General features: G+C 57.1%; 1 protein-coding gene across 1 annotated transcript in view; it reads right to left on the reverse strand.

Moving 5' to 3' along the window:
- Positions 1–691: 691 nt before the first annotated feature.
- Positions 692–18,173, reverse strand: part of Myh14 (myosin heavy chain 14) — a 50,571-nt gene continuing 33,089 nt past the window's right edge. Inside the window, 19 exon segments of the mRNA XM_042700125.1 lie at positions 692–1,152; positions 1,627–1,799; positions 2,938–3,046; positions 5,148–5,356; positions 5,695–5,818; positions 5,894–5,982; positions 6,235–6,363; positions 7,179–7,340; positions 8,720–8,932; positions 9,834–10,046; positions 11,102–11,350; positions 12,194–12,346; positions 12,776–12,880; positions 14,012–14,218; positions 14,439–14,583; positions 14,979–15,191; positions 16,434–16,605; positions 16,873–16,996; positions 17,576–17,713. Of these exon segments, the coding sequence (XP_042556059.1) occupies positions 1,011–1,152; positions 1,627–1,799; positions 2,938–3,046; positions 5,148–5,356; positions 5,695–5,818; positions 5,894–5,982; positions 6,235–6,363; positions 7,179–7,340; positions 8,720–8,932; positions 9,834–10,046; positions 11,102–11,350; positions 12,194–12,346; positions 12,776–12,880; positions 14,012–14,218; positions 14,439–14,583; positions 14,979–15,191; positions 16,434–16,605; positions 16,873–16,996; positions 17,576–17,713 (3,069 nt within the window). The 3' untranslated portion in view covers positions 692–1,010.

An 18,173-nucleotide genomic window follows, 5' to 3' on the forward strand; every position in this document is an offset into this window, starting at 1 on the left:
GATGAGTTTTAGGAAGTGGGACGCTCGCCTGTTATCCCAGCTACCGAGGAGGCTGAGATCTGAGGATCCCGGTTCAAAGCCAGCCCAGGGAGAAGTCTGTGAGACGCTTGTTTCCAATTAACCTAAAACCGGAAGTGGAGCTGAGGCCCAAGTGGTAGAGCGCCAGCCTTGACCACAAAACGCTCAGGGACAGTGCTCAGGCCCTGAGTTCAATTCCCAGTATGGAGGGAACAACAACAAAAGCCTATGGGGGCTGGGAAGGTGGCTCAGTGGTAGAGCGCTCGCCTAGCATGCCTGAGGCCCTGGGTTCGATTCCTCAGCACCACATAAGCAAAAAGAAAAAAGCCGGAAGTGGCACTGTGGCTCAAGTGGCAGAACGCTAGCCTTGAGCTGAAAAGCTGAGGGACAGCGCCCAGGCCCAGAGTTCAGGCCCCACGCCTGGACCCCCCCCCCCAAAAAAAAAAAAAAAGCCTATGGGCTTTACTGCCCAGGCTGGCTTCGAACCTCCATCCTCAGACCCCAGTCTTCTGAGTAGCTGGGATTACAGGGTAGCAAAATCACTAAGTTTAAGGGGTTGTACCCCATGGAGTATTCCCACTAGAGGGTCTGTGGAAGCGGGATTGGAACCCGTCCTCCTCAGGTTGAAGTCACGCCCCCCCCCCCCCGCACTCTGCATGAATGGTCACAGCCGTCCGGTTGGAGGGTGCAGTTTATTTCCGCTAGTGTGCCCCCACTAGCTGGGAGGGGGAGACACCCCAGCCTGCGACCACAAGATGGCCTGAAAGGGGGTTGGAGAGGTCTGGGGAGTCCGGGGCAGTTGAGAAAGGTCAGCGGGCTGAGCTCGAGCCAACCGCCCCGCCTCCCTCCAGACCAGCGCCCGCCCCGGCTCCGCCCCGCCCGGTCCGGGGTCTGGGTGGAGGGGTCGGTCAGCGCCAGGAAGTGCCGGAGGCCTTCATCTCCAAAGAGCAGGGCAGAGAGGCTGTGAGGGGCAGGGACGAGGGCGGCGCGGGTCACTGGGGCGGGGCCTCCTGGGCCTGGGGCGGGGCCTCCTGGCCTGGCTCCGTCCCCTCCGCCTCCTCGTCGGAAGCCACGCCCTCCTCCAGGCGGAAGACTTGCCGCACGGTGCGCGTGGTGAAGGTGAGCGGGCCCCGCCTGTAGGTTGAGAGGGGACGGGACAGAGGTGGGGGGGGCGCAGAGAGGAGTTGGGGGGCAGAGGAGCGGGGGGAGGGCAGAGAAGGGCATGAGGAATGATGGGGTACGGACAGATGGAGGAGGCCAGGGAGCCGGCAACAGGATGGACAGAAGCAGAGCAGAGGAGGGCAGGCAGGACGGCAGAGGGCGGGCAGGAGAGGGGGAGAAGGCGAGGGGGGAATTGACGGCTCACTGAGGGTCTGGCCTCGCTCTCCCGGCCGGCCCCTGCCCCGGAGCCCCGCCTCCTGCCGCTGAGCTCCGCCCCTGAGCCCCCCTTCCTGCACCTCGGAGCCCCGCCCCCTGTGCCCGGAGCCCCGCCCCTGCACCCGGAGCCCCGCCCCTGCACCCGGAGCCCCGCCCCTGCACCCGGAGCCCCGCCCCCGTGCCCGGAGCCCCGCCTCCCGCCCAGCCCTCCCGCCGTGGTCGAGCACGCACCGGAGCCGGTTCCTGAGTGTGGTCACCTCGCGGTTCATGGACTCCGCCGACTCGGTGACGTCCTCCAGCTCCCGCTGGAGCCGCCGGCGACCGGCCTGCGCGCGGGATGCCTCCTCCTCCGCCTCCTCCAGCTGCCGCTTCAGCTGCTTCATCCGGAGGTTCCCCTTCTCCAGCTTGCGGGAGGGCCGGAGCCGGGTCACATGCTGGGGACTGCCGCACCCCCTCCAGCCCCTGCTCCCCCGCCCCCTGCCCTGGCTCCTGCGATCTCTTCCTGTCTTCTCTGCCACCTGAAAGCCTCGTGCTGCCTCCAGCCCTTCTGTCTCTCGGAGGGAGGGATCTCCGCTCACCCAGGGCTGGCCCTAGCCAGCCAAGGCTCCCCCCGCAACACAGGGGTAAGACCCCAGTCCTCAGCTTGGCGCTCAGGCCTGGCTCTTAAGCCCACTGGCCAGCTTCATCAAGATCCCCTTCCAGATCCTTCCATCCCTTTCCTGGAAGGGAACATGTGATCTAATTTAATTCCCATCACTCCCTACCCTATTTCTTCTCTCCGGCCATACAGCTTTGATTTTTGGTCTGAAATGATCGAGTTCTTTTTATTTTTTTATTTTTGCCAGTCCTTGGACTTGAACTCAGGGCCTGGACACTATCCTTGAGCTTCTTAGGCTCAAGGCTAGCTCTCTACCACTTGAGCCACATCACTACTTCAGGCTTTTTCTGTGTCTGTGGTACTGAGGAATGGAACTAGGGCTTCATGCATGCTAGGCAAGCGCTCTACCACCAAACCACATTCCCAGCCCCTGGAATTCATTTTGATTTCCCAGGGCTGTTGCACTTGCCTGTCCCCAATCTAAAGAAGCTCCTCTATTCTTGCCTCTATCTTCCTTCCCTGTTCTCACTCATTGTCCTGGACACAATCTATCTTTATCTTTGTTTATGAATATGATGGCCAAGCCCTTTCCCAGCTCGGTAATTTTAGGAATGAATAGTTAACAAAGTGAAGCTGAGCTTTTAAGGGCACAGTGATTTGATCTGGAGCCAGGGGCTGGGAAGGTGGCTCAGTAGTAGAGCGCATGCCTTGCATGCATGAGGCCCTGAGATTTGAACAAAGCCGAGCTGAGCTTTTAAGGACACATGGACTGGGCCAGGCAGACAGTCCTGGGATTTGATCACCTGCCAACTCCACCCCATTCCTGCTAAACACAAGGCATCTGATCCTCCCCACATGTCACTTTCTTCCCCTGAGTTGGGCCTCTCCTGATACTTCCTGTGATGGTAGCTGCATGTCTCCAGTCAGTGGCAACAGCGGCTTACCTGGTCCCGGAGCTGGTCGGCCACCCTCCTCTCCTCCTCCACCTGGAGAACCACCTCCTTTAGCCGCTTCTCAGCCCTTCGGACCAGCTTGCCAGAGAGGATCCGCTCTCTATTGGAGGATGGGAGTGGGGGAGGGAGGCTCAGGGGGAGGCCCATGGGTATGGCCCCTCCATCCTGCTGTGGCACCTCTGTGCTGAGAACCAGCCTGCGCCCTATTTCCCACCCCACAGCTATCAGATGCTGGCACTGGGTCTCCCTTGCATCCTTTCCTCCTACTATGATGATTAGTGACCTTTGGAGTAAACATGTATTCTGTCTTCTATATTGAAGATAGACACAAAGGCCCTTCTCCCACTGAGGGGATATCACAGCCCTAAGCCCAGGTAGCCCAGCCTCTGATACAGCGAGTCCTCAGCAAATGAGAACTACTCCTACTATGGTAACTACAACTGTTGACTTGTACAGTGAATAAGGGAATCTTGTGTATTGGAGAGAGACGACGTATAGGTTTTTCAATATATTCTGTTAGCTTTATTACAGTACTTCTTCACTGTGCATGCTATGGGAATGGGCCAGGTTATCCCCCTGACTGAAGATGGAGACTCTATAGTACTGCTACTTCCTGGCTCTGAATGGGGATGTACAGCCATTTTGTGACCATGAAGGAAATACTGACCCAGAGCCTTAATCTCTTTGGGTTGTGTGGCTCTAACTTTTTTTTTGGGGGTGGGGGTCCGGTTGTGGGGCCTGAACTCTGGGCCTGGGCACTGTCCCTCAGCTCTTCAGCTCAAGGCTAGTGCTCTACCACTTGAGCCACAGCACCACTTCTGGCTTTTTTTTTCCTGTTTATGTGGTGCTGAGGAATTGAACCCAGGGCCTCATGCATGCAAGGCAAGCGCTCTACCACTGAGCCAGCTTCCCAGCCCCTGGCTCCAACTTTGTTGTTGTTATTGTTGTTGTTGGTCATGGGGCTTGAACTCTGGGCTTGGCACTGTCCTTGCCATCTTCAGCTCAAGGTGAGTGCTCTACCACTTCAGCCACAGTGCCACTTCTGTTTTTCTAGTGGTTTATTAGAGAGAAGAGTCTCACAGACTTTCCTGCCCGGGCTGGCTTTGAACTGCAATCCTCAGATCTCAGCCTCCTGAGTAGCTAGGGTCACAGGCGTGAGCCACTGGTGCCCAGCTATTTTTTTTTTTTTTTTTTTTTTTGTCGGTTGTGGAGTTTGAACTCTGGGCCTGGGCGCTGTCCCTGAGCTCTTCAGCTCAAGTCTGGCGCTTTACCACTTGAGCCACAGTGCCACTTCCAGATTCCTGGTGGTTAATTGGAGATAAGAGTCTCACGGATTTTCCTGCTAGGGCTGGCTTTGAACCTCCATCCTCAGATCTCAGATTCCTGAGTAGCTGGGATTACAGGTGTGAGCCACTGGTACCTGGCTTCCAAATTTTATTATCTATCTGAGAAGTAAGAAATTTTGCTTTGTGATGGATTGAGGGGGGAAAAAAGTGTCCTCAAATCTCACTTGTTCCCAAGTGCTCTCATCTTTGGCTCCTGTGAAGGGGTAATGGTTTTCCCCATGCTTTTTAACCTGAGTTCCTAATATAACCTGCTCAGTTCAAATAGACTATGGAAGAAGTGATTCTGTATAGACCTCAAGAACCTCTTCCTTGGTTGGGAAGGTGGCTCAGTGGTAGAGCGCTTGCCTTGCATGCATGAGGCCCTGGGTTCGATTCCTCAGCACCACATAAGCAAAAAGAAAAAAGCTGGAAGTGGCACTGTGGCTCAAGTGGTAGAACGCTAGCCTTGAGCTGAAGAGCTGAGGGATAGCACCCAAGCCCAGAGTTCAGGACCCATGACTGGACCCAAAAAAAAAAAAAAAAAAAAAAAGAACCTTTTCCTCTTTCCCTCACTTGCTGGACTTTGACTTTGCCACACAACCACTCCCTGGCTAGCCTGCTGGGGATGAGAGCCACATGTTAGCTTAGTTGTTCTGGAATAAGGCCTAGTTTACCTATTTCTGAGCCCAGCTCAAGAGAACCTACCAGGAAAGCCCCAAACTCAGAGCAGTAATAAGTAGTGCTTTAAGTCACTGAGGCTTAGGTACTTTTTGTTACACAGCCCTAACTAACTGCTCCATTCATTCTTACATAGCTGGTACTGTCAGCAGGACTGCAGGTCCATGCAGCCGAAAAGCACACTCTCTCTCCACTGACCTGCTCTCTTGTTCCAGCTGCTCTTCTGCCTGGGCCAGCTTGGATTCAAGGGCAGCGATCACCATCTTCTGGCGTGCCCGGGCCCCTGCGTCCTCCTCACCCAGGCGTCCCCGTAGCTCCTGCATCTGTCTCTCTAGCTGCTGTCGTCCACTCTCAGCCTTGGCTGAGAAGCTGCGCTCAGCAGACAGCTCTGTGGTGAGAGACTCCACCTGGAGCAGGTGGGGAAAGGCAGACTCAGAGGAAGAAGGTGGCAAAGCCGGGCCTCCCCCAGAAGCAAGCAGGCTGGCAACTGCTGGGTGTAAGCACATGGACTGCCGGAAACAAAAGGCCCAGGCAACATGGGCTTGTGGTTTGACATCACCGGACAATGCTCCAGGCACAGGTTTTAACCGTTTTATGGTGTTACCCCTATTTTAATACATTCACAAGATGATCACAAGCCTGTTTAAGTGCTGTAGTTCTTGCCTCTGACTGTGAATGAGTCTATTTCAGGGGTTATCACATTGTGGGGGGAGGGGAGTGCAATGGGGGTGGCAGCCATGGGCACCTGCAGGAGCAGCTTGCGGTAGCGGTCACCCAGTAGCTCGGCGTTGCTCTGCTCCTCCTCCAGCTCCTCCTCCATCTGTCCCAGGCGCCCCTCAAGCTGCCGCTTCTCCTCAAGGATGGCTGCCCTAGGAAGAGCGAAGGGGGGGGTAAGGGCAAGAAGGTCAGGGCAGGTGCCAGGCTGCCGTCCTGGTGCCACTCACTTGCTGAGGTTGCCATTGGCCACCTCATCTGCCATCTCATCGCGGTCCTGTTGGGCCTGTCGCCGGGCACGGTCCGAGGCTGCCAGTTCCTGCGGTGACAGGATCAGTGGTCAGCATGGTCAGTGGTGGGCCGAGTCGTGGGGAGCTCTCTGGACACTGGCCTTACCCCTACCTGGCCCTCCCTCTCAGATCGCTCAGCTTTCCCCCACAGGTGTGGTCCCTGGGCTTTAATGGAGGATAATCCACCCAGGACCACTGGTAAGCCCCGCCCACATCCCTCCCAGGACTACAAGTCAGCCCTGCCCACATCCCCACCCAGGACCACCAGTTCCTAGCTTCACCTCCTGCAGGCGCAGCACTTCGGCTTCCAGCCCCTTGAGGCGCTTCTCACTCTCTCGGTTCTGGGCAAAGATCTCCTCCCGGGAGCTGCGGGTTTCCTCCACCTCCCGCCACAGCTCCTTCATCTGGGCCTGCACAGAATGGAGGGCATGGTGGGTAAACTTGGCCTTGTCTCACAGAAAATCCCAACAACAGGGTATAACTGTCACTCTCAGATTAAAGGGGAAAGAAGCCCAAAACAAGCCTGTAAGCAATTTCCGTATTAAAGATGACGTGACATTGAGACGGGATAGACTAGGGGAAATGGGACTTAACTTAGAGACAGGAACTAAGGACAGCACTATCAGAAACTTCACTAGGGGCGTGCAGCCCGGGTCTCACCCTCGCTGAGAGGCAGCCCATTGGCACTGGGGGTTGAATTCATGCTTGGTAGGCAAGTGCTCCACGGAAGGCCACGCCCACCAGAAGCACCACCCACACGTGCCACGTCCAGTGTCTGGCCACGCCCATTTGTTGACCACGCCCACATGGCTGTACGCGCAGCCCTGCAGTAGGTCTTTGATTTCTGCTCACTTGCTGAATAAAACCCCACCGGCCTCTACCTCCTTTAGTGTCTTGGCTTAGGATTCCTTCTTGTGTCAGGAGGACCTGTGGTGGCCAGAGCCCAGGCCTGGTCTCTCCTGGGACGGCCTGACCCCCACCCCCACCCCACTAACCCCTGATGACAAATGCCATGAGCCAGAACATCAAACTGCAGCACTTGAAACAAAGCAGCTGGGAAGTGCCAAGAGAATGAATGGAATGAGGATTTGGGATAGGGAGCTGACCAAGGTGCTGGCTAGATCTGACAAGTGGATGAGGCTCTGTAACTAGTCTCAGTGTCTGAGGGGGAAGATGTGGTTCTCTCCCGCTAGGAGCCCCCCACCCAACGGAGCCGCTTCCTTGCCTGCATCTTTCGCAGCTGCTTCACCGCCTCCTCCTTGCCCTGCCCCGCGGTCGCTGTCTGCGCCTTCAGCTCCTCCAGCTCCGCTTCCAGTTTCTTGCGCGCAGCCACGGCCAGGGCCCGCTGCTTCCGCTCCTCGTCCCGTTCCACTTCGGCGTCCCGCAGCTGGGGGAGAGGCCCGGTCATGGGATGGGGTTCCCGGACCCCCAGGGTCCACCCCAAGCCCCTGCCTTGCCTTTCCTCCCCACCCCATACCCTCCAGTCTTCTTGCTCAAGCCTCCCTCCCAGCTTTCCATCTCTCCCCACTCCATTGGCACGCAACTCCAGAAGCTCCCCAGAACCCCAGACAGGTCTAGGCCAAGGGGTCCAGGAGAGACAGGAGCACCCTGACACCCCAGGCCTTGGGGCACCTGGTCATCTCCTCTCCCTGCCCTCCTGAGGTCCTGCACCTGCCCCCCACACACAGGCTGCTCCCCACCAGGCCCCAGAAGGATCTTTAAGGTACTCAGAGCCGCCTCTGCACCTTTCATGAGGGGTCCCTAGAGGATACTAGGGGGCCCTCCCCCAGCCCCTCAGCAACTTAGCACCAAAAGCTCAGCACAGAGGGAGGCCTGGGGTAAAGGAGGCAGTAGCAAATGCATACACAAGCGTAAGGATGGGGTAAGGAGTGACAGGGGGGCAGTGGTTGGTCTCAGGGTGTGAAGGGCTGAGAGTGGGAAAATAGGGGAGACTGCCGGCACAAAACACACACAGTTTTATTTCTGCTGTGCTGGGGATGGAACCCAGGGCCACGTGCATGCAAGGTAAGTGCTCTCCCTTTGGACCCATAGCCTCAACTCTTTGGATTTTATGTGCTTGTCAATTTTATGTGCTGCTGATACCAGGATCTCTTGCTCTGCCACTTGAACCATGCCTCCAGCCCTGCTTTTTGCTGTTTTGTCAGTTATGGGGCTTGAACTCTTGGCCTGAGTGCTGTCCTTGAGCTCTTCAGCTCAAGGCAAGTACTCTACCACTTAAGCCACAGCATCACTTCCGGTTTTCTGGTGGCTTATTGGAGATAAGAGTCTCATGAACTTTCCTGCCTGGGCTGTCTTTGAACTGTGATCCTCAGATCTCAGCCTCCTGAGTAGCTAGGATTACAGGCACATGCCACGGGCACCCAGCTTATTTTATGTGTGAACCAGAGTCTTGTTTAAATTTGCCGGGGCTGGCCTCAAATCCTCCATCCTGCCTCTACCTCCTGAGCAGCTGGGACTACAAGTGCACATCATCATGCTTGGCCCCAGGTCTTTGGGTTGACAGCTGGAAGGGGAAAGTAGATGATGGAGGAGTAGGGGCGGTCAGTGGTGATGTCTTCATGTGGTGGGTGGTGGATGAGCCAAATGCACGAAGAGCTCCCTGGTGGAGGGGTGGCTCGGAGGAAGATGGTTCTGAGCCAGGAGCATGGCTGCCCATGGGGTGGGATCTAATAGATGCCCGCCACCCGCTGTCCCTCTGTGTCTGGGCTGCTGGGCCGCTGGGCCGCTGGGCCCTCTCGACTGTACCTGCTTGGCCAGATGCCTCCGCCTCTCCTCACTGGCCTCATCCCGGCCCTGCAGGTCGCGTTCATGCTGAGCTCTGAGGGCCTGCACAGTCACCTCCAGGCGCAGCTTGGCATCCTCAGCGGCCGTCAGCTCATCCTCTAGCTCTGTCACCTGCGTCCGCAGGTCGCTGGCCGCTTGCTCCGCCACCCTGCAGGTGCGCTCCAGCTCATGCACCTGGTAGGGAGGGGCGGGGACAGTGAGGGGGAGAGGGGGGCAGGGGGTGCCCCTAGGAAGAGGGGGAGGCAGCAAGCTCAGGTGCCTGTTCTTCAGTGTGTCTCATCCTAAATCATCCTAAAACAGCTCACAAAAGTCTGCATTGTACAGGGCAATCCATCATCAAGAAAAAAACAAAAACCCAAAATTACCATTTTTCCCCTACAACTTGAGCCATACCTCCAGAAATCTTAGAATTGTAGTACTCTGATCTCAAGCCCTCAGGGTCTTTTTTTGTGCCCTTACTGAGCCTTGAACTAGGGCCTGGGTGTTGTCCCTTAGCTTTTTCACTCAGGCTGGCGCTCTACCACTTGAGCTACAGTTACAGTTCTGGCTTTTTTTTTTTTTTTTTTTTTGTCAGTCGTGGGGCTTGAACTCTGGACTTGGGCGCTATCCCTCAGCTCTTCAGCTCAAGGCGAGTGCTCTACCACTAGAGCCACGGTGCCACTTCTGGTTTTCTAGTGGTTTATTGGAGATAAGAGTTTCATGGACTTTCCTGCCCGGGCTGGCTTTGAACTGTGATCCTCAGATCTCAGCCTCCTGAGTAGCTAGGATTACAGGCGTGAGCCACCTGTGCCTGGCTAGATAAGGGCTTTTGAACTTGTAAATCAATCATCTAAAACTGGTGAGTCTAGTCTGAGCATGCGCTACATCAGCTGACTTGCTCATGATGGCTTACTTCCTCTGAGTTTCCTGATTTCCCAGTGTGAGCTCACTTTTCCTGTGGCTTCATCTGTGGGAATGGTGTGTGGAAATGAATCAAAGTGAGAGCAATTGGTGCTTGTGGACGACCTACACACTGGGTATGTACACACCTCCCCCCCCCACAAACCCTGGTGTCTGGGGAGTGGGAGCCACTCACATTCTTGCCCACATCGTCCTTGCTACCCAGCAAGGCCTCCAGCTCAGCCCGCAGAGCCCGATTCTGCCGCTCCAGCTCCTCCCGCGCCTCCTGCTCCTCCTCCAGAGCCCGAGTCAGAGACAGAGCCCGGGCCTCGCGCTCCCGGCCCTCGGCCTCCACGCGCTCTCTGTCTTCCACCGCCCGCAGCACTGCAGCCTTTTCCTCTGCCAGGAGCTGGGGGGGGGGGGGGGGGAAGGTCAGGTGGGTCCCAGGGAGAGGGCAAGGAGAGACAGAAACACAGAGACAGAGAGAGACACAAGGACAGACAGACACACAAGGAGCCTGACAGGATGGCAGCCCTGGTGACATAGCAAGCCAGATCGGTTCCCAGATGAATGAAACCAACTAGTCCTTTGGACCATTTACCCTGCAGAGATCTTTCTTCCACTTTGGGTGTTGCTAAATGTACATGCACATATACACACACACACACACACACACACATCTATTGGTACTTCGTGGGGTTTGAACTCAGGGCCTTATGCTTGTCAAAGAGGCACTCTACCACTTGACACATGATCCCATTCCTTTTTTTCCAATAGAATCTTGGTTTTTGCCCACACCAGCCTGGACAGCAATCCTCCTATTTATATGCTTCCTCCACACCACCCCCATATCTAAAATGACAGGCACCCACCCCCATACCCAGCAACTGAGATGGGATCTTGTGAATACTCTGCTCATCCTGGCCTCAGTCACAATCCTCCGCTCTCCACATTCCTCAGAAGCTGGGATTATAGATGTGCAGCGCACACCTCGTCCCAACCTTTTCTGCATATATGCCAATCCCCTCAGGCATTTGCCAACAGTAAGGGAGAGCTGACTCACACATGCTGCTGATTCTCTCTTAACTCATCCTCAGGGCTGGCCCATTATGTGGCAGCATACCAACTTCCCAGATGGGTAAAGCAAGGCTAAGATGGGAAACACAAGTTCCCCAAGGAACCCAGCCAGTGAGCAAGGGTACAAGGGAGATGTGCTATTTCCTCGGCTGCTCATGGCACCCTGGGGGGACCACAGCAATCCAAATGAGGACACCTCCAAAGCAAGAGGGAAGCGTAAACCAGGGCACACTGGGCGGCCTAGTTTTAGGGGCCCAGGGGAAGCAGCAGCCAGCCTCCTTCTCCTCCACCACCACAGGTGACACCACAACATCACGACCCCTATGGCGGTAGGGGGAGGGGGAATTGGCTGAGCCAGCTCCTAGCTGGGTAAACTGAGGCACACACCTGGTCAAACTTGCGCTGTTTCTTCTCCAGTGAGCTCACAAGCTGCCGCTGCTGCTCCAAATCCATGATGGCGTCGTCCAGCTCCTGCTGCAGCCGGCGGCGGCCCCGCTCCAGGCGCTCAGCTGCCTCAGTCTTCTCTGCCAGGCGTTGAGCCAGGGTCTCAGCCTCCCTGGCGGCCCGGCGCCTCGCCTCCTCCCCTGCCTCCAGTGCCCCGGCCTCCTCTTCCTGGCGTTTCCGCCACTCTGAGAGCTTTGGTGGGGGGAAGCAAGGGGAGGAAGAAGGTCAGGGGAAAGTGACCAAGGTGTGAGCTGGTGGGGACCCATTTCCTAGGCTCCCCCAGGCTCTCCTGCTCAGAGTGGACATGGGTGGAGGTCTATGTACTGTGACTCCCCCTGGGAGACTCAAACCATGGTCAGCACCCGTAACTGACTCAGACTGGGGTCCTTCCTCAGGTCATCCCTCCCCAGTCTAAAGGAGAAACTGAGCCAGGGAGATGGAGGCTCCAGTAGAGCAAGTCTATACATAGTTTCAGCATCTCTTCTGAATATTCAGGAGAGTTCTTAGGGACGAAGACATCTGAGTATGGGTTTTGAAGCATGCACAGGAGTTGGCTAGTTGAAGGTTTGTCCCCCATAGTTCTATGTTGGGCTGTGCGAGGGCCCTAACTCTCCCCTAATCTAATTCTAGTGGAGACCTACTTTGTTCTATTTTGGGGGTTGGGTGATTTTTTTTTTTTTGAGACTAGATTTTGCTATGTAGCCCAGGCTGGGCCTGAACTGATGGAATTGCAGGTGTATGTCACTACGCCTGGCTTTGGAGCTCCACTTCAAGGGGTTTCACAGTCTGGTTGGAAGGTTAATGGCAGGCAGGGAGCTATGGAAGGGCGGTGGGCAGGGAGGGACAGGTCAGCTGTGGAGGACTATCCTCCAAGGTGGGGGGGGGGCTGGAGAGGAGAGCTGGGCGGGGCAAGGGACAGCAGGAGGATGGCGTCTGGCCCCAGTGGGTGGGAGCAGGACCATCTCTGAGCACTGAGCCCGGGCTCAGGAGGAGCAGCACGGGCCGCGTATCCCTGAGGGCATGTTCACTGCCCACCTGGGCCTGGGCGCTCTGCAGCTCCCGGCCCGCCCGCTCCCGGGCAGCCGCCTCTTCTTCCAGCTGCTCCCGCAGCCCTGCTGCCTCAGCCTCCATGGCTCGCACGCGGGACCCCAGAGCCAGTTTAGCCCTGGTTTCCTCCTGCAGCAGCTCCTGTGGGTAGAGGCCATGGCTCAGCACAGTGGAGCGGGGCCAGTGTGCGGGTGGGCGGGACTGGGAAGGTTGCAGGGGGTGGAGCCAGGGCCGGGAGGTGGGGCTTGGGTGGGGGCGGAGGCCAGTAGGACCGAGCAGAGCCCAGTGGAGCTTCACAGAGGGGCGTGGCTTTGGGGGGCGTGTCATTGGGCGTGGTTTGGGCGTGTGGGCAGGGTATTGGGTGTGGGTTGTCAGGTGCAGGAGGGTCTTTGCTGGGCGGACATTGGGCGTGGCTTTGGTGGGTGTGGGGCGTGGCCTAGCTGGGCGTGGCTGGGACTGGGCGTGGCTTTGCTGGGCAGGCATTGGGCGTGACCCTAGTGGGTGTGGAGTGGGGCTTCGCTGGGCGGGGCACTGGGCGTGGTTTGGCGGCGGGCAGGGCCAGTCGGTCACCTGGGCGTCGTGCAGCTGGGCCTCAGTGCTGCTCAGCTCCTTGGCCAGCCGGATGGCCTTAGATTCGGCCTCGCTGAGTGCGCCAGACACGTTCTCCAATTCAGCCTGCAGAGGTGGGACGAGGATGAAGCCCACCGAGGTGGCTCCCACCTGCTGACCCAGTGTCTCAGATCCCCACCGCACTCAGGCACAGAGGGGGCCGGAGGCTGCCCCGGGTGCGGGGCCTCCGCTGACCATGAGTTGCACGGGATCCGCGGCCACCCCAACAAGGAAGTACAGAAACAGCGACGCGGACCAGGTGCAGCAGATCCATCAGATCCAGACGGAAAACCCTGGTGCCTCACACCTGTAATCCCAGCTATTGGAGAGACTGAGGTCAGGAGGATACAGGCGGAAAAGTGATGCTCCTTACTCCCATCTCAACCAATAAAAGGGCGAACGTGGCCAGGCACAGGCTCATGCCTGTCATCCTAGCTGATCAGTAGGCTGAGATCTGAGGGTCACGGTTCGAAGCCAGCCTGGGCAGGAAAGTCCATGAGACTCTTATCTCCAGTAAACTACTCAGAAAAAGCAGGAAGTAGTGCTGTGGCTCAAATAGGAGAGCACCCGCCTAGCAAGCACCAGGCTCTGAGTGGTACCTCTCAGAGAGATGGAGGAGGGGGAAGCACAGTAGGTGTGGTAATTCACATCAATAATCACAGCCACTTGGAAAGAGTTAAGAGGATTGTGGGTTTGAGGCCAGACTGAACAGTTAGTAAGACCTTATTTTAAGGAAAAAGAAGACTGGGAATGGGAATGTGGCTTAGTGGAGTAGTTGCCTAGCGTGCAAGAAGCCCTGGATTCGATTCCTCAGTACCACATATGCAGAAAAAGCCAGAAGTGGAGCTGTGGTCGAGCACTAGCCTAGAGCAAAATGAAGCTCAGGGACAGTGTCCAGGCCCAGAGTTCAAGCTGCAGGACTAGCACCAAAAAAAGAAAAGAAAAGGCCTGGGGGTGGAGCTGAAATGATACATACAGCACTTCTTGCCCACTAATCAGAAGGTCTATCAAACGGAATGTTTTTAGAGGACAAGCTCACCAAATTATTAACTCATAGGAGCTGGAAGGGACCACGTGATCGGATTGAATCCCCAGAGATCCAGAGAGGGTGAGCATCTCATCCCAGGTCACACAGCAGAGCCTCCCCCCCCCCTGCCCAACACACATACATACACACACACAGGGCCTGCCACTCACCTGGGCTCGCTGCAGCTTCTCGGCAGCCTCAGCCCGGGCTCGCTCCCCATCACCAGCCCGGCCCTGCATCTCCTGCAGCTGGGACTCCAGGCGGCGCCTCTTCTGCTCACTCTCCTGCCGCACAGTCTGCAGGCTGCTCAGCTCCGTCCGCAGCTCAGACACCTCAGTCTCCAGGGTCAGGCGGGTTTTCTCCCATGCACCTTTGCCCTGTGGTGGCAGGGAGGTGAGCCAAGAGCTGGGTCCTGTCTTCCAGCAGTCCAGCACACTTCTGCCACAGGGCCTTTGCACTGGCTGCTCCCTCAAAGGGAGAACCCTCCCTTCCCGGCACATCTAGACACATGGCACAAACTCAACGCTGCTGAATGAAGGAGCTGGCCAAGAGTTTCCCCCACACACAGTGCCCCTCCCCTCCTCCGTGCCCACCCACCCTCCGGGCTTGTTCCAGCTGCTCCGCCAGCTCTCCCAGCGCCTGGCCGTGCCGCTGCCGCAGCTCCTGGATCGCCACCTCGTGAACCCGTGCTTCCTCTTCCAGAGCCTTCTTCAGCTCTGTCACCTCCTGCTCTCTCTTGGAGCTTATCATGGGAAAGAAAATGGGCCCAGGATTTCAGACAAGAGGAAAGGGGGACTTTGGGTTTAGGGAGGTGATATTGTGAAATTGTAGGGCTGGGGGGAGGACTGTGACTTTAAGGGTGAACTCCTACATGATTCAAAACCCTACTCAAAAGGCTCTTCTCAGGAAGACTTCCTGGATCTTTTCCCATAGACTTCAGTTCAAGATGTTGGCTTATTAACTGCAAATGGCCTGTTTCACTCCACTAAAATTCTCACTATTCTGGATTGGGGCTATCTTTGCTTAAATCTCCTTGTCCAAGCCATCAGGATGTCCTAGCGTGGCCACACAGCTGACTCATGCAGGCTGGTCCTGGAGCCCTTGCGTCTAGTCCCTGAGTGGGGGGCCGGGCCTCACCGCAACTCCTGCTGTGCATTGGTGGAGTCCAGCGTGTCCTCCAGCTCGCCCCGCAGCGCCTCCAGCTCCTCGCCCAGGTCTCGGCGCTGCTTCTCTGCCTTGGCCCTGGCCGCGCGCTCTGCCTCCAGGTCTTCCTGGGCCTCTGCCAGACCAGCCTGAACCTCCCGGAGGGATTTGACCAGTTGGGTCCGGGCCCCACTCTCCTCCTCGGCCCTGTAGGGGACGACAAGGACCACGGTTGGCATGGAGGCAGAGGGTGGGCCAAGATGGTTTTTCTGGGTCTAGAGAGGATGGAGGTGAGTTTACATGTGTGCCTATGGGGGCACACTGCTGTAATCCTACCTAGTTGGGAGGCTGAGGTAGGAGGATCGAGGTCTGAGGCAAGATGGAGGAAAAGCTTGAGACCTTATCTGATAAACAAATAGTAAGAGGCCAAAAACTGGGGTGATAATAGTTCTGATAAAAAAAAAAATAGCTGAGTGCTGGTGGTTCACACCTGTAATCCTAGCTACTCAGGAGGCTGAGATCTGAGGATCATGGTTCAAAGCCAGCCCGGGCAGGAAAGACCATGAGACTCCTATCTCCAATAAACCACCAGAAAACCTGAAGTGGTGCTGTAGCTCAAGTGGTAGAGCACTTGCCTTGAGCTGAAGAGCTGAGGGACAGCGTCCAAGCCCAGAGTTCAAGCCCCATGACCGACCAAAAAGAAAACAAAAACAAAAATAAACCACCCAGCGATCGGCTGGGAAGGTGGCTCAGTGGTAGAGTGCTTGCCTAGCATGCATGGGTTGGATTCCTCAGTAGCACATACACAGAAAAAGCTGGAAGTAGTACTGTGGCTCAAGTGGTAGAGTGTTAGCCTTGAGCAAAAGAAGCTCAGGGACATTGTTCAGGCCTGGGGTTCAAGCCCCAGAACTGGCAAAAACAAAGAACAAAAACAACAACAACAAAAAAACACCTGGCGCTTACCCTGGGGCCAGGCTGTGACCAAGGGATGGGCAAGAGCTTTCTTTCATGAACCGCAGGGCTCCTGCAAGTGCCCCCACTTTATAGAAGAGCAGCCAAGAGACACCAGAGTAGGGCTGGACGGGGAGGACGAGGCTCCCGCTAAGATGGACTCAAAAGGGTGACTGGTTGCACCTAAGGCCATGGGTTCTAGGACACATGCGCTTCCCTTTTCCTCCTCTGAAACGGAGCTGCGCCCGCCCATCCTCAAAGGCGTCTCAGACTGCACAAGTGCCCCATCTGGCCTTCAGTAGGGGCTCCCTAAGCGTGGGTGCATGCAATTATAAGGGAGGGGGTCAATCTGGAGGCGCCAGGCTGGAGAGGCGGGTGAAGGGGGTCCCCACTGCGGCCGGACAGAGGGCACGACCAGAGTGCTGGAGACTCGGGTCACGGGTCAGGTGTCCGGGGGGCACCTCCATGGGTGTTGGGTGGGGCCGGGGGAGGGCGTACTTGAGCAGGGCGGCCTGCAGCTCCTCCTCCTTGCGGCCCAGCTGCGCGCGCAGCTCCTCCGCCCGCTGCTGCTGCTCCAGCATCTGCTCCTGAAGCTCGGAGCTCTCCCCATCCAGCCGCCGCTTCAGCTTCTCCAGCTCTTGCCGCCCCTTCTCTTCCTTGCGCAGCCGGTCTGTGGGCAGGGGCAGTGGTGCGTGTGTGCGTGTGTGTGTGTGTGTGTGTGTGTGTGTGTGTGTGTGTGTGTGTGGCACCATCAGCCCCTCGCCCACTGCCCTCCTGCTCCTCCTCCTCCCTCTGACCCCAGCCCTGCCTCCTCCCTCTGACTCCAGCTCCCCTGCCATCTGGCAGGCAAGGACTCCTCCCCCCTCGAGTGCCCCCCCCACCAGAGCTAGCAAGGTCCACACAACCCCTCCCTCCCTCCTGCAAGGTCTGCACATACCCTCCATGTCTGCGATCGTGGCCTCATACTTGAGCCTCAGCTTGTTGAGACTCTTGATCTTCTCCTCCTCCTCAGCAGCCTGGGATGAGGACTCGGCCAGGCGCTCCTCCAGCAGACGCCGCTCCTGGCAGGGCAGGGGGAGGGAGGGCAGGGGTGAGCTGGTCAGGAGATGGTGCACAGGTCCAGGCACTGCCCCACACACCAGCCTCCCCCCTCCCACCAAGTCTCAGCCAGGGCAGCTGTGGATCCTACACTTCGCCCTCACACTGGGAGGATGCCTGTCATTTGTTTCTCCTTGGGGCTGGTTTGGGACTGTGATCCTCCTATTTCCACCTCCCAAGTAGCCAGAGTGGCAGGCACACACTCCATGCCCCAGCTTAGTAACTGACATGGAGTCTCACTGTTTGCCCAGGTGAGATTCAAACCTTGAGCCTCCCTTCTCTGGTCTTCCAACCAGCCGGGATCACAGGCATGCACTTCCACACCTGGCTGTATTTCCTCGTGGAGACAGGGTCTTGCTAACTTTGCCCAGAGGGGCCTCAAGCTCAGATCCTCCTGCCTCTGCCTCCCAAGGAGTTGGAATCAAACCCTCGTGCCACCACCCCTGCGCTGATAGATTTCTGGTCGGCATGGCCCTGCCCTCACCCGGAGGCGTGGCCTCGCATGGAGGCCACACCCACCATGCTCTGCTCTCAGCCCCCACCTTGCTTAGCTTGGTGTTCTGGTCCTCCAGGGCTAGCAAGTCCTCCTCAAACTTCTTCATCTTTGCCTCGGTGGTCACCTTCTCCAGCTGCAGCTTTTGCCGCGCCCCTTCCTCCGCCTCCAGGTGAGTCTCCAGCTCCTGCAGCGGGGAGAAGGGGAGAGGGAGGACCCACAGATTGCACCGATCTTGTGAGTCCGATGGACAAGGCTGGACAGGATCTTTCTGGGCTCCCTGGCTCATGCACTGGCTAGCAAGCACTTATTGAGTGCAAGCAGCAGCTGGGTCAGAATTCCTGTCTGCGGAAACGTCATAATTGGGGGTGCAGTGTGTGTGGTGCAGATCAGATATAACAAGCAAATGGCTCTATAGATCACCACAGTGATGCCAGCCATCAGGCAATTAAGCCGCCAGGAGCCTGTGCTGCTAGGCACACAGAGGCCTGCAATGGCCCAGCCAAGCGGCCTCCTATTCACTCTGCCTCTGCCACCTCCCCACCTGACCACAGGGCCAGGTGGGGCTTTGGCTGACAGGCCAGTATTGGCTAATCAGGAAGTCATTCAAATAAATGGACACAGCCAGTGGTCCACCCCACATCTGT

The sequence above is a fragment of the Dipodomys spectabilis genome, unplaced genomic scaffold (genome assembly GCF_019054845.1).
Source record: "Dipodomys spectabilis isolate Male_0828 unplaced genomic scaffold, ASM1905484v1 ptg000266l, whole genome shotgun sequence".
Classification (NCBI taxonomy): domain Eukaryota; kingdom Metazoa; phylum Chordata; class Mammalia; order Rodentia; family Heteromyidae; genus Dipodomys; species Dipodomys spectabilis.